The 15,216-nt window shown below is 52.8% G+C and overlaps 1 protein-coding gene across 4 annotated transcripts in view; it reads right to left on the bottom strand.

Annotated features, from left to right (window-relative positions):
- Positions 1 to 15,216, bottom strand: part of Tnip1 (TNFAIP3 interacting protein 1) — a 49,248-nt gene that overhangs the window by 16,378 nt on the left and 17,654 nt on the right. For 3 of the 4 annotated variants that reach the window (XM_029545870.1, XM_021211967.2, XM_021211966.2), the window contains exons 2-8: positions 11,060 to 11,237; positions 9,944 to 10,078; positions 8,482 to 8,624; positions 7,006 to 7,089; positions 4,514 to 4,705; positions 3,033 to 3,127; positions 1,221 to 1,344 (exon numbers count right to left, since the gene is read on the bottom strand). In XM_029545870.1, the coding sequence (XP_029401730.1) occupies positions 1,221 to 1,344; positions 3,033 to 3,127; positions 4,514 to 4,705; positions 7,006 to 7,089; positions 8,482 to 8,624; positions 9,944 to 10,078; positions 11,060 to 11,201 (915 nt within the window). In that variant the 5' untranslated portion in view covers positions 11,202 to 11,237. The remainder of the gene's footprint in view (positions 1 to 1,220; positions 1,345 to 3,032; positions 3,128 to 4,513; positions 4,706 to 7,005; positions 7,090 to 8,481; positions 8,625 to 9,943; positions 10,079 to 11,059; positions 11,238 to 15,216) is intronic. The other variant, XM_029545871.1, reaches the window with a different exon arrangement.

Below are 15,216 nucleotides of genomic sequence, written 5' to 3' on the forward strand. Positions count from 1 at the left end.
GGCAGAAGCTGGAAGCAGAGCTTGTGAGCCTCTGGTGCCCCCTACAGGCTATGTCCTGTAAACATACCATGCCACCTGGAGAGGAAAAGGAATCTATCTGATAAGGTGGCCTCAGAAAGGGCAGATGCTTGCCCCAAGAAGCCCACTGTCAACAGCGACAGCTAAAGGCGATGTGTCACTTAGTTTTAATCCCAACAGAGGCAGGAGGGTCTCTGTGAGCTGGCGGCCAGCCTGATCTACCCAGTGCGTTTCAGACCAACCATGGGTACAACAGTGAGCCACAATGCTAGCAAGAGGCAGAGCAAGAAGGCTTTGCTGTTCAGTCGGCCACCCCCACATCTGCTTGAGAGGTGACAGAAGAATCTTAATTGTATGATGGCACATGACCTCTCCAAGACTCCTGCTGGCCCTGTACATGGAAGAGACATCCCTTCAGGCAAAAGAGCCCAAGTGAGCTCATGGCTTTTCAAGTAAAGTACATCACTGCCCCGGGGTGGGGAGTGAGTGACCAGGGTAATTACTATATTACATAGAAAGCTGGCATTAGGGTTTATGTTGCAACTGACTGCAACTCACTTAAGGAGGTGAAACTATGCTCTGTTAACGACTGGGCTACAGGAGCCTAGGGGATGGTGAGAGTGGAGCAAGGCACACTTGGCCTTCACTGTGTGGCAGGGCTGGGCCTGGAGGTGTGGGAGTGTGGGCCAGCGCTGAGGCATCCCCAGACCACAGTCTTCCTCTCCATGCAGAGGCTCCAAGTTGCCATCTCACAAGCTTAAGAGACTAAACTGACTTTTGGGAAGGAGACTTTGACAAGACAAAATGCATTGAGGTGTTTGTACCCAGAATGAGCAAAACACTGAACCCCAACTCCCATGAGCAGCCACTGGACAATCCAAGTCAGCAAGCGGGAGAAGCAAGCAGTGTGTGTGTGTGTGTGTGTGTGTGTGTGTGTGTTTGTGTGTGTGTGTGGGGCTGCAGAGCCATGTGATCTGACTGCCAATAGCTCTGAGCACGTGTTTCAGAGAATAGGACACTCCACGTGGGGTGAAGGCAGAACAAAAAGCCAAGGACTGGTCATACCAGAGGCAGATGCTGCACCAGGAAACAGACTCTACCAGCTAGAACCTTCTGCCACTGGAATGTGTGTGGGAGGAGATGTGCTCACTCTCAGTGAGGAGCGGAGCAGATCCTGGGCTTGAGAAGCCTGGGACACATACCTGCTGCTGTCCAGCCACACCCTTCTTGCCAGCCCCCTCTGGCTTTGGGGAGCTGGGCTGCCCACAGAGTCCCTCTTTGCAGCTGCTGTTCATCAACAGTTTCTTGAGCTCTGCGTTTTCCTCCCTGGATAAGAGACAAGTGGAGATGTCATGATGCCAGCCCTGGGTTAAGAAGCTTGCAAAGCCAAGGACCTGCTGTCACAGGCACCACACCGCAGCAGTGCCTGGGGAGGGCAAGCAGACCAAAGGGGCACCTGTAAGCCACCCAGAAGGTGTACAGGCTGCATGAGGATCCTTAACAGCAGTTTCCCCATCTGTAGGTTGTCTACACACCTGGCACCTTCCGGTCCTATGATCTTGTTCTCTAAGAAAGCTCTGCCCCTCCCTCCGGTTATAGTCAAGTGTCCTGGTTCAGCTGACACACGCAGAGCCTGGGTGGTACAGTAGGCCCTGCTTACTCACCAGCACCCCCTCTCTTTAACACAGAAAGAGCAGGCTCCTGGCTCAGAGCCAGGGTTGACGGAACCATCCTCACCCCCCCCCCCCCCCGGGACTCAATCCCACTGGATCTGCTCTCACGGTTAGCTAATGTTGAATATAGGTGCTGCTCTGGGTGAGACCTCCTTTATACTTTACAGTAGGAATGGCTACCAAGCAAAGTTGAGTGTGGGTATACACACCTATGACTCCCAACGTTCATTTGGGAGGCAGAAGCTGGACTATGGAGTCTGAGGTGGCCTGAGCTACACAGTGAGTTCCCTGGGCTATGGAATGAGACCGTTCAAAACAAAATGAGCAGAACTATAATAAGTGAGAGTGAAATCCCAAGTTCATGAGGTAGGCAGTGCCGGGTACTCAGGATGTTTGCAGTGTAGACACAGTCCCTCAGCTTCCATTTAATTACAGAAACACCACAGAGTCAAATGGCTTTTCCCAGGTCACTCAGCAAGGACTTAGATTCCTTTCCTTAATCCTGGGTATCCTTGTCCTCCAGGAATAATAAAGTAAGGCTCTAAGGATAGAGCCTAACCACTAGGCTATCCAAAGTAAATCAAGGCACGATGATGCAAAATGGCCCTGTGGCTACAGTGGCCAAGAGGGAATATACAGTGGCAAGACCTGTCTCTAACACAAACTCCCTCGTCTAACAGGCTAACCCAGCACCCTGTTACCCAGGACCATGGTGAGCAGGCACTGTTGCTACTCTAGTGGATGCCTAGGTCTGTGTAGTGAGCCTCTTAGGAAGTCCCTGCTTCTCGCAGGGACCATCTCCCTTCACATAATGTGAGTGAGTCAGCATGACCTGATGGCAAAGGCCCTTTGAGATCCAGCACTCACGTATTCCTGTTTCCCTAGAAACAAGAGGCATTGATCCTTGGTGGTTGGAGATCCTTGGTGACAGGCAGACCCTACGGCTCACCTAAGACACCCAAACTCAGTCTTGCCAAGGACAGAGAAGCTGGGGTAAACCTGTATGCCTTCCCACAGGTCTGAGTCTAGAGACGGACTTCCGAAAGTCCCAGGAAGAGCGAGCAGGGAATGATGGTGACCACCAGGGGGCAGGCGAATCCTGAGCCAGCTCCTACACAAATGTCAACATTGTCCCCAGGGGAAGGCAGTTTTCAATGCTCTCTACACCCTTACCCCTAAGATAAACATAGTGCAAGGGAGAAAATACCAGAAGCCCAGGCGAAGGGCCATGAGATCTGCTGTCAGAACAGAGTTCTCAGATGTGGCTTCATCCCAGGAACCAGTGTGTTAAATCTCTCTCCTGCGCTATCCCTCTGCCAGTCTCCACTGGCCTGGACTCACCGCAGTCTCTCAGCAGCCAGATCCCGCTGTTCTAGGCCCTTGTCCAGCTTGGCCTTCAGGGCTTCGTTCTCCTGGCGCAGCTGCTCACATAAGGTCTGTGGGGCAGATGAGCAGACAGGGTTAGAAGGGGCACATCCCAAGGCGTGCTGACAAGAGGGCTCGAGTTACAGCCCTGTCTGTGGACATCAGGGAACAAAGACCTATTGGCCGAAAGGTTGATGCTCAGAGTGATACCGGTCAGGTATTCTCTCTCAGGGCTCAGGGTGGGAACTCCAAAGCCCCGGTGGCCTCTCAAAGAGGTCCCCTCCCTGAACCTGGCTCTGTAGGTTCTCTAGCACATACTGCTTCTCCAGTCTCCAGTGAGAGGATGTCCCATGCACTCCTTGTCACACAGGCAGAGCAGAACTCACCTGCTCGGTTACACAGGGTGGACTCCCCCCTTTCATCAGGGTCTACTGGCACAACTGAGACCACAGACCGAGTGGCCCAGAAGGAGAAGGGTCTACCCAGAAGCAGGGAGCCTTAACGTGAGAGCTCCACCCAGAAGGGAGGGGTGCTCAAATCCTGAGCAGGGCCTCAAGCAGCTTCATGTTCATCATCTTCGAAATGGTTACCAATTAACGTAAGCGGACCACACTTAACTGCAAAGCCCTCCCAGTTAGGACAGCCTGCCCAGAGTAGATGAGCACCATCAAACGAAGCTAACAGTCACCCATCTCCCAGCACTGGGTTCTAGACTGCACAAAGGCCTCCTTTGATGCTAGTTCAAATCCTTGCAGGACAGGAGATTAGTGACTTGTTCAAGACAAGTCACTAATGAGGATCAACCTTTCTCCCAGCACAGGGAGCCTCCTAAGAGGGATTTGAGAAAGGAGGCAGGGAGGGAGGGAGCGTGGCTAAGGGTCTGAGATTTTAAATATGACAAATTAAAGCTGGGTGAGGTGGCTCATGTGTAGAATCCCTGCACTTAGAAGGCTGAGGCAGGAGGATGCTGTGAGTCTCAGGTTGGGCTGGGCTAAGAGTGAGACTGCCTCAAAAATACTTCCTGCTGGGGACAGAACATACAAAGACCTGCAGTGACAGCAAAGCAGGCCACAGGGGGTGCTCAGGAGGCAGAGGCGGTAGATCTCTCTGACTCAAGGCCAGGCTAGTCTACAAGGTAAATTCCAGGCTAGCTGGGGATACAACTGAGACTCTGTCTTAAAAAGAAAAAATGAAAAACAAACAAACAAGAACAAAGCAGGCCATACCCAGCCGGCCAGGCCTCACTCCCCAGGGCACTCACTGGGAACCTGCAAGACCCGCCTCCCATTTCCTCATTTCCTTCTTTTTCTACACACCTTCCCATAAATTCCTTACTGCAGTCACCACCGTGAACAAAATGTTCCATGGCCTAAAATCCAACCCTTGGAACTCCCCATAGCTAACCCCTAGGTCCTACAGCGGGGCGGGAGGCGTGGAGAGATTCTTGCTGGCCTCACCTGCAGGATGGAGGTGCGCTGCTCGTTTTTATGCACTTTGGAGGCCAACCTGTTGAACTCGAGGGCCATGCGGCCCAGGTGGGTGAAGAGCTGGCTGTGGTCTGGCTCCTCCGCACACACGCTCAGGGTGGTCTCCAGGCGCTGCAGGTGGAGCTTCAGATTGCCGTCCTCTGGGGGTGGGGGCCCCAGCTCCTGTGGGAGCAGTGGGATGGTCTTCACTAAGCCTAAGGTGGCAATGCTGGCCGATTCTTCTATCGCTTCCCCATTCTTCATGACTCAGTTTCCCCTGTGGCCTCTGTTCAGCCCAGGGAAAATTTCCAGTTACACAGGTTCCCTTTCTGGTGCTGACTCACAGGGCAGGACCTAGGACTTCCAGGCCACTGGCTGGCCTGACACCGCCAAGGCCATCTTCCTCCTATGCTGAGTCTTACTGAGTGCCCGAGGGCAGTCAGTTCGCCCTCCCCCAGGCTGGGCATCCTTCAGCAATGTGTGTGTGTGTGTGTGTGTGTGTGTGTGTGTGTATCACTTCCCTCCTTCACTGCACAGCAAAACTGACAGGAGGGAAGGCAGCGAGGGTGTCTCTAACTGTGACACACTGCTTCCTGAGCTCAGGGAGGCTCCACAGGGGGCTGTGCCTGGGAGAGGACAGCTCTGATACTGCAGAGAACCCCAGCCTAGTAACGTAAAAGAGAACAGCCTGGGCTGAGTACTTCAGGACTGCTCTCTCCATTCTCTCTAGAACACTGCTCCTGAAGCCACGGCCCTGGTCACACCCACATCAGTCCTAAAGATCTGTGGGACCTTTCAATCCTGCCTCATAGATGGGCGATAGTTAGGCCTCCCAACCTTCTCCTGCCCAAGGCCCCAGGGTTCTGTGGACCTCATTTCTATATATCCTGATCTACCCCAAATGTTCACACACTTCATCACCTCCAGATCCCCTCCTCTAAAATAGTTCAGAGAATCACCCAGCAGTTCCCCCCCACCTACTCACCCACTTCCTACCCCCAACCACAACCCCCAAGAGTTCAGGCAAGGAATCGCGCAGCAGATTCTTCCCAAACCCCAATACTTCAGGGAATCAGAGGGCAGAGCCACAGGGAGCTACGGTGCAGGCTGGGACAATGATGTATCCTGACAGAGACCTTGCTCATAGCAGCCCAGTCAGGACATGGCGGAGTGGCAGAGCCAGCCCTACAACTGGGTTTTCTCACTGTAACCCAGGGCTCTGGGACATGCTAGTGAGCTCTGGGCCACTGAATGAATGCTCAGTCTATTTCCTATCAACATCATGTTCTAATTAAAAAAAAGAGGGGGGGCAGAATTAGTCTCCAATCGCACATCCCTTCCCCACCACAAAGGACTAGGAGTGGCCAGGGCTGTTCTCTGGAGGCGCATCAAGTTCTTCCAATCCCTCAAGTTTCTCCAAGTAGCCTACAAGCTTCCAGCAGGAGTTGGTGTACTCCTGAGCTGGCGTAGACAGACTTTAACTGAAAAGGTAAGTTACCAACCAGCCCATGACTGCACGCTGAAACCTTTCTGAGCGAGGGAACCTCGCCTGTTCTCAGTCATGTCTCAGTCCTCAGGGACAGAACAGGACAAGATAGATATGGTCCCAGGAGACAAAACACAGAGCATCCCAACAGGGCGATCCTCTCGGCACTGAAGGTTAAATGCTGGTGTGAGATGGGGTGGTGTAGGCGGGTGAAGGGAAGGCCAAATAGAGCTGGCATAGCAACAGTTTAATGGTCTACAGTGGGGCATGCTTCATGGCATGGACTTAGGAGAAGAGGCAAGAGGTTTGTCTCACACAAAAACAAAACACAACAGAACAGAATAAAGCAAACATTAAATGGGAGGGAGGAAGGGATGAGGAAAAGACAGGACTTTAAGGCCTCTGACAAATCTTGAAGATCTTTCACAACAGCTCTCTAAGTCTGGCATTTTAAGAAAGAACAGAAGGACTGCACGGTTGGGGCCAAGGTTAAACACTGCAGGTAGGAATGTGGATTTGAGCAGCCCCTCTGAAGCTGGAGAAACGCGTGCACCCCACATGTGAACAGAAAGTGTAACCTCCAGCTCATCTGCCCCTGGGAGGAGCCAAGTACAAGCAAAGGGTAAATCACTCCCACCCCTCCCTCAGCACCAGGCTGACCCTTTCCACACCCCCAGGCTTGGAGCCTACAGACCCAAGAGGCTGAGTCACTGTAACTGACAGAAAAGTGATTGGTCCAGAGGCCAGTGGGGCTGACAAGTGGCCCAGGCTTTCACAACAGTGGGGTGCCTGTGTGCCCCAAGCTGGGGAAGTCACCAGTGGGGGATTTGCATATGAGAGTGAGAAGCACCCCATGCTATAGCCCCTCTGTATCCCCCACATAACTGCAGGGGACCCAAGGGATCTGAGTGGCCTGTCAGGAAGGGGCAGGTGACAGAGAGGAAAGAAAAGGATGTGCTGGGGGCGGGGATGGGGGTGGGAGTGCCTGTCTGCTCACCATCACGTTCCTAGGGAGGCTGCCAGTTTCTGGTGAATTCTGCTCCTCAGTAGTAGGGACCACTTCAAAGTCAGAGGAGGCGCCCTAGGGAGAAGAGAATTAGTAGCTGCCCAAGAGAAATGGACCCTGCCCCCAAGGAGGACGGAAGGGCAAACAGTGCAGAGCCCCTAGAGGCAATAGTCATACACTACTCATATGAGATCACCAAGAACCACATGACTGCCAGCACCCTCCTTGTGATCTGAGGTCGTACCCCTCCATGGCCACTATTTATCAGTGAAACAGGGGTGTGGGGCGAGCCAACCTTGAACCAGTATTTATTTGTTCAGTGTGTGCGTGTGTGGTGGAACAGATGAGGAAACCAAGTTCACAGAGTCAACACACAAGCCAAGACTCTGCACAAGCTGGCAGATCCTGCCAAAGCGACCAAGCTATCTCCTGGGCTCAGGTGTCTCTAGTCACCCTGGCTGGCAGCAGCTACTACAGCCACCACCAAGGGAGTCCTACACCAGCCTCACCAACTCAACCCAGAGGTCGTCCCAGGAGAGGACTGACCTGAGAACACTAATGTGTCACCAACCAAGGCGCAGACTTCACTGGCTGTTCAATCAGCTGAGGGGCCCACAGTTCATCTGAACCTGGCTCTAAGAGTCCCTTAAACATGACCTGGGCTGGGGAGATGGCTCAGTGGGTGGAGCACTTGCTACACCAGCAGGAAGACCTCACTTGGGATTTCCCAGCACCCATATAAAAAGCACAGCGGGGCATCCCTAACTCACAGCTCAGCACTGGAGTGGATGGCGACAAGAGGATCCCTGGGGTGCTGGCTTATCTGAAGATGGCAAGCTCTGGGTTCAGAAATGTAAGGGATAAAGCAAAGCGCAGTAAAGCGGGAGACCTGATGTCCTCCTCTGTCCTCACAAGCACACACTCCATGCATATACCTCTTCCTTCATACCCTGCCAACCCTGCCCCCCCCAAAAAAACAAAAACAAAAACAAAAACACCCTCTTGACCTGCTTTCACTGTCCTGGGATGGGGTAGGACAGATGGGAGAAACCAGTCCAGCTGGCCACCAGTCAGAGCCACCATGACCCCATCTGTGGTCTCAGCTCTACTAGAGAAGCTCTGCCCAAACCTACACTCTCATAGTTCCATACGTGACCTTGGAAAAGGCCCACCTTCTCACCAGCTGAAGGATCTGGCCCTATGACACCAGGCTACACTTCTCCATTGAACCTGCAGCACATGGTTCCTGAGCACCTTGGAAGGGTGTGTCTGTGCCCGGCTAGTGAGCATGGTCACATTAGATAGCTCAATAAATGAGAGAAAACTCCTTGTTTGATCAGGACCTTCTTGGTCATGAGAACCATGACTTCCACCTCAAAATGGCAAGCTGTCCCATCCCAGCACTCCAGACTGATGTGTGGTGGGTAGAGCTTTAGGTAATCAGTCACAGCTCCAAATGCAACTCACACTGGACGGAGGTTTGGAGGCTGGCTCGGGCTTCTCCATGGAGTTTCCCGTGGTGGTGGTGGTAGTGGTGGTGGCGGCGGTGGTGGTGGTGGCAGCAGTGGTAGTGCTGGTAGTAGGATGTACCTGGACCTTTGTATCCTGTCCTGGAAAATCAAGACTGTGGTTAAAGAAACCTAGAAGGGAAGACGCCTGAACCCAGCCCCAGGAAGATAGAAGCCCTCTAACTGAGTTCTCTCTTGAGTCGGAGAAAAGGGAGTCTGTCCCTTTAAGACAAGAAGTCACATGAAATGACTGGCCTGAGTAATGAGGGCCAGAGCCTGGGCAGAGACCCCTTCGCAGACCTTACTAGGAAACCTCCAAGGTGGTCATGGTTCTCTGCCTCAGGGATCTAGAAAGAATTTTCAATTAACCAAGTGCTTTCTTTCGGGTTTTGAGAGAGGCTCATGTAACATATGTTGACCTCAAACTTGGCTTCATGTAGCTCAGGCTGGCCCCAAACACAGTATGCAGCTGAGGATGACACTGGACTCCTTATCTTCTTGCTACCAACTCCCAACTCCAGGGTTACAGGCATGTGCCACTGTGCAGTTTACTCCAAGCAGCATGCTAGGTGAGCATTCTACCCACTGTGGTGTTCTCATGACAGCCTCCGATCACTCCTGTTTTAAAGAAAGGAAGCCAGAGTCTGGCAAGGTCATCAACTTGGCTAGTCACTCTGCTAGCTACTATAAAACCTGGACTCAAATGCACTCATTTCCTTACTACTGGAGGCCACTGCTGCAGAATTATCTCCCCATGGCATTGGGCCAGTGAGGACAAGAACGCCGCACTGACAACGGTGCCATGGGCTCTGACACATCCACCTTTCTCATCTGTCCAGCAAGTACCATGACTCTTAGAAAGGATGCTCTCACAGGGGCCTGGGATGAGTCCTGAGGACTAGCAGCAGGAAGTGCTCAAGGCTGGTGTGGGAGACCTCTTGGTCCCAGACCTTGCCCTGGACTGGAGACGAACCCTTCGTCACTGTTACCCTCTCCCTACGCAGACCTCATAGGCACTGATAAAAGCTCACAGGCAAGGACAGGCAAGAACAGGCTCTTCTCTGGGCCTCAGTCTTCCTGATTATAAAACGGAAACGAGGAAGGGGACAGAGGACTCCCATGCCTGGTGGGGCTGGGCCTGCCACATAGCAGTTGTGGATTCCATGCTGATAAAGCCCTAAGGTTTGTCTTAGGTGCCGTAGGTCACTGTGATAGATCACTAATGCCTGCCAGGGCATCAGCAGTGCTGAGTCACTGCAGTCTTCTGAGGTCCCTAGAAGATCTGACCTTCTATGGATGCTGTAGCTGAAAGATGTACACAGGGGAAAGGCCTGCATGAGGACGGGTGGGTGGGCCCTGTGATGTTCGGGCCTAGGCAGGCTGTGTTCAGAGAAGACGGGGGTTCTGGATTCTTCTGGTACCTGTGAGCTCAGCCAGGGAATCAAAGGAGACCAAGGAGGGAGCAGGTGGTGGAGGCAGGTCACTGTCCTTGACCAGCTCCTCTGCCTTCTGCCGGAGTCTGGACGCTTCCATCTGAGACTCCTCCAGCAGCTCCCCTAGACAAGGCAGAGAAGCACAGGATTCATCCAGCCCAATGCATGGCTCTCCCCATCCCTGTCCTAAACCTGGCCACGGCCTGACTTCATTCCTGCGGTGGCCGTGCGCAGTCCAAGCCTGTGCCAAACAGGTCAACGTAAGAAGAGCCTGGCAGTGGGGCCTAAGGAAACCTCCCACCTCTGACCTCCTATTCCTGTCCACCTCTCCCTCCTCATCTGGCCACTCCCATCGCCCCTGCAGAAGGCAAGGGGTCCTCAAGGGACTGCCTGCATTCTAAGCCTCAGTTTCCCTTCTGCAGTAAGAGAAAGGAAAACTCCCAACTCCCACCGACTGCCAACGCAACGCAAGTGGGTTCTGCCAAGCAGGGGGAAAACGCTTGGAAAGCCAGGGTACCAGGCCTTCCATGCCAAGGCTGAACACAAAGAAAGTGACCTCCAGATACAGTGTGAGGAGAGTGAGGAAGTCAATGAAGGCCCTGCACCAAGGAGAAGCATGCAGTGCAGCGCTCAGGGGTGGGCAAGGAGGGGAGAGGGTTGGCTGGACAATGGGGATAGCTTGAGCGGAAGCTGGAGGAACAAGGCCAAGGGCCCTGCTGCACTGAGCTCTGCACTGGCCAGCTCTGCTCCTGGCCTGGCATCCAAGCCCTGGGTTCTGGGGCTGCCCTGTACATTGGCTCTCCTTATCTTGCACACTTCATTTCTCCAACAGGAGACCATTCTGGTTCCAGATCTACAAACTGGGCCTTCTGCTCCTCTTCCCATTCATGTTTCCCTCCTGGTCCCTCAAGGACACCCTTTGGAGAGGGAGAAGTCAGGGCTGGGGATGCCATCACCAGGCTACAGAACTGCACACAAATGCCAGGACCCAACGCACAGGAACAGCAGCGTGACGGGCAGAGGTACCCGCCCGCCCTCGTGAGGGGCTGGCACTGCAGGCTGTGGGAAGAGGGCCGACATAGGGAGCGTCATGGTCTGCTTTACCTAACATCTTTATCCCTTGTATTTTTCCCTTCAGCCGAGTATTCTCCTCCACTAGACGTTCAAAAGCTGTGGACACCTCTCCCAGAGGCGTGCTGCCGCTGCCCCCTGGGTCGTAGATCCGGTAGGGTCCTCTCCCTTCCATGAGGGTGGCTCAAGCCCTGCCGTGACGGCCGCCTAGCTGTAGGGACAACGGCAGACATCAGAGGGCTGGCCAGGCCCTTAGGTCATCGTTTCTGGGGATGATGCTCTAGTCTGCCAAGGCTCTAAAAAGTACTCCCCATGACCCAGAGCAGAATACCTCACACAGGCTGGTCTGACCACAGTATTGCACAGTACAGCAGACACCTCTGATGTCCTGTTCTATCAGTGTACCCGGAGCAGCAGCCACTTCTTTTCGGCAGTGCACTGTACTGTGGCTCATTTGCAATGGCAGTAAAACCAAGTGTTGGGTGTGAGAGAGAATCTGAGAAAGAGTCACGAGAGGCCCAAGTTCCTGCCTGCTCGGTCCTTCATAATGCCCATCACAATACCAGTAATGCCACACAGCTTTTAAGTAAGTGGCTTTGGTCATGAACTGGCTATGGGGGTAGGGGAGCCCCTCTTCCTCTCCTGGAGGGGAACAAAAGCCTGAAATTCAAACAATAGCCTCTAAGGTAAGGAGGAAACCTGGCTAGGGTGTAACATACGGCCAACCTCCTCCTCAGGTCTCAGGTCATGACTGCTCTGTCCCATCTGGTTCTAAGCAGGAGAGTTTCTCACCAAACCACCGTGTGGCACACCTTCTGCCTTAAGCTGCTGTTTATCTGCTTCATTTCACTTGAAACCATCCTGCAAGTACTGCAGTCTCCTTGTCCTGAGCAGCCTTTGGTCATTCATTCGACCACGACTTCTGGGGTTAGATTAGGCTGCGTCTAATTTGGGTGCTAAGTGGTAGTCTGGGTATGGAGTACTGGCCTGGGTGCTGGGTACCAGTCTGGGGTGCTGAGCATTAACTTCAAAGAGAGTTAATCTATGGAGAGACCATAGATTTGGGGATACTGAGATCCCAACATCATCAGCCCTCAGTAAAAACTGCTCCAGACAGGAGCCTCAACGGCCATTTTGACCTCCACACTGTTCATTAAAGACAGGCATGCAGCAGAGTTAATGACAGTGATATCACCGCCATGCATTCATTACCTGCTTGTTTGTCTCTGATGCATTCTATCGGTTGCCCAGCAACCCAGCAATGCTCATTTTATAAATCAACAGCAGAGGCCAGCGAGCCCGGAAGGGTCACCCTTGCTAGATATACGTGATGGTAACCCATAGCTCCCACAACACAGGCCAGAGTGGCAGAGTTCAAACTTATTTGTAAGGTAGGCCCAGACCACCGAATAGCTTCTTGCTCAGTGGTTCTCAACCTTCCTTCCTAATGGTGTGACCTTTAATACTGGCCTTCATGTTATGGTGACTCCTAACCGTAAGATTATTTTTGTTGCTACTTCTCAACTGTAACTTAGCTACTGTTTTGAATCATAATGTAAATATCTAATATACAGGGTACCTGAGCTGTGAAAGATATTGACACGACTGCCCGCAAAGGGGTTAAGATCCGTATGTTAAGAACTGTCGCTCTAGCTGTTTCCTTCAGTGTTAAGAACCTTCTACTGCTGGAGATGGAGCTAAAACCTCGTATACCACTACCAACACAGCTACACCCACAGCCCCAAAGCCGGCAGACCCCCTTTACCAAGAGTGTTGGTGGAACACACTTGGCCAGGAGGAAAAACAAAGCTGTAACAAGTGCCCCACCCCTGCCCCAAGGCTGACAAACAAGAGCTGAACACCCACTGCTAGTGGTACCCACACCCTGCTGGGCCCTATGAGGTAAAGGACAGCTGCCCACACACCCACATATCGCTGGCTAGGTTGGACTTTTTTTTTTTAACTTGAAAGGTCAGCATGCACTGCAGATGTACCCTTAGCAAAAGAAGACAGTGTAGGTGAAGAGCCAGGCAGGACCATCAGACAGCTGGGTGCTCAGATCTCCACCCAGCATGCTCTCTGCTCACCTATGCTTGTCACTGCGTGACTGTACCCGGCTGGAGCCAGCATCTGTCCATTAGCCTAACACCTTCCTGGGCAGAAATAGGCTTTACTTATCTCTCTTTCCCAGTCATCCCAAAGGGAGGAACAGAGTTCACAAATGGAGAAATGGAGGCTGGAGACACCATGAGTGGCAAGTCGCTGCAGGTGGCCTGGTTCCCAGACCCCACACCTTGGGGTCCACAGCAGATTCAGAGTCAAAGTTATATGACAGTGTGGTCACTTTCTGTGTGACTTTTTCAATAGGTGAAGTTACAGGGAAGCAGACACCAAGCCCACACTTGTGCCAGGCTCCTTCAGAAAGCAGTTAAGCATAGAGGTTCAATACACATCCATTTCAAGGCCCAGAGCAGAAGGGACTTACCCTACCTCCCAAGAGGCCATGTTTAAAGCACCCAGCCAGACCAGTCATCACTGCTGTGCATGGTGGCAGGGTGCTAACCCCACGCTTCTAGGGTCTCTGCTACTGTCTCCCAGAGACACCCAGCCAAGGCCAGGTGGCATATCAGCATGCAGGGACTGACAGCAAGGGTTCATGGGAGACTGGACAGGGCAATGACCCCACCATGGCCTTGGGGGGAAGACAAGAGGTGGGGAGGGGCCAGGCTCCCTTCGGGCTCTGGGCCTTGACATTGATGTGTATCCGACCTCAGCACTTGCTGCTTTCTGAAGGACCCTGGCACAAACGTGGGCTTGGTTTCTGCTTCCTTGAAGCTTCCACCTACTGACAAAGTCACACAGAAAGTGACCACTGCCCCATAACTTAGACTCTAGAGTCTTCATCGCCTTATGGCAACCTCCTCCTTCTCTCCTGTTCTCCCTTTCTATCCACAGTTCTTCCACCCTGTCCACCTGTCCATCCATCCCTCTATCTCCCTACCTTCCATCTCAAGCCCCTTAACAGAAGTTCCACCTACTTCTATTCTTCCCAGTAACTGGCTGTAGCCGCTTTTATTTAACCAATAGTTTTAAATTGGGGAGCAAGGTTTACACAACAAAGGCCGGTATACATGAGAATTCCCTCATCTGGGAACAGCTAGATCTTGGGGGTCAGAATTTAGTATTTGTATACACACCATCAGACCAAACCCCCAAACTCTCCATTCACCAGAGCACAGTAGGAGGCAGCCACCTATACAGAAGCCACCATTCAGCAAGGGACCTTCCTACAGAGAGACACCAACACCTTGCCCAAAACAGAGACAGACACTGCTAGACATGCAGCCAGCAGACCTAAGCAGGCCTTGGGCTGCTGAGAGTAAGCAGCTCTTCATGCCTTTCCCTGGACTAGAAAGGGGGCTACATGATGGAACTAGAGAGGTCCGGTTTGAGGACAGAAAACAACCTACACTCGCTGATCAACCAACAATACCAAGCATGCAGATGAAGGGATGCTGTGATTTTGAACCCACTGTGGCTGGGGAGCACCTAGGGGTGTGCTTGGGGCAGAAGGGTGGTTGGGGCAGGAGAGTGGACCCCCCCATCCCTGACCCACTTCCAGGAGAGCTGGAAGGGTCAGAACCACATTAAATTCACATTCAGCACCTGACTGTCTGAGTCTGCCTTGCCATAGAGAAGGTGGGAACAGGCACCATGAAGGACAGGGTGCTGAACCACAGGGAAGAGTTCCCCGACCCCCAAAGTCATGCTAATTTGCATAGCCACTAGCATTTATAAAGAACTATGTTTCAGGCATTGTCTTGTCACCTGACTGTCCCAAAAGCCCTGGGAAGAAGGCATAGGTGAAAGGCAAGATTACCAAGCCCAGTTTGGGGGCTTAAGCCTCACTACCATCTCTGGTTTCTGGCTGTATCTGGGGAGAACTATGCCACCCAGGCCTGGAGACAGGTCTCCTGGCGCCAAGGGAACAGCCCCAGGACGTCACTTTATGGTAGCAAAGGTCTATGTCCCCAGCAGAGGCAGAGTTATGAGACATGCCAGTGGGTGTGATCAGAACATAGAGAGAGCTGGGCCTGGTGGCGCAGGCCTTTAATCCCAGCACTCGGGAGGCAGAGGCAGGCGGATTTCTGAGTTTGAGGCCAGCCTGGTCTACAAAGTGAGTTCCAGGA

The sequence above is a fragment of the Mus pahari genome, chromosome 14, assembly GCF_900095145.1.
Source record: "Mus pahari chromosome 14, PAHARI_EIJ_v1.1, whole genome shotgun sequence".
NCBI classification, from domain to species: domain Eukaryota; kingdom Metazoa; phylum Chordata; class Mammalia; order Rodentia; family Muridae; genus Mus; species Mus pahari.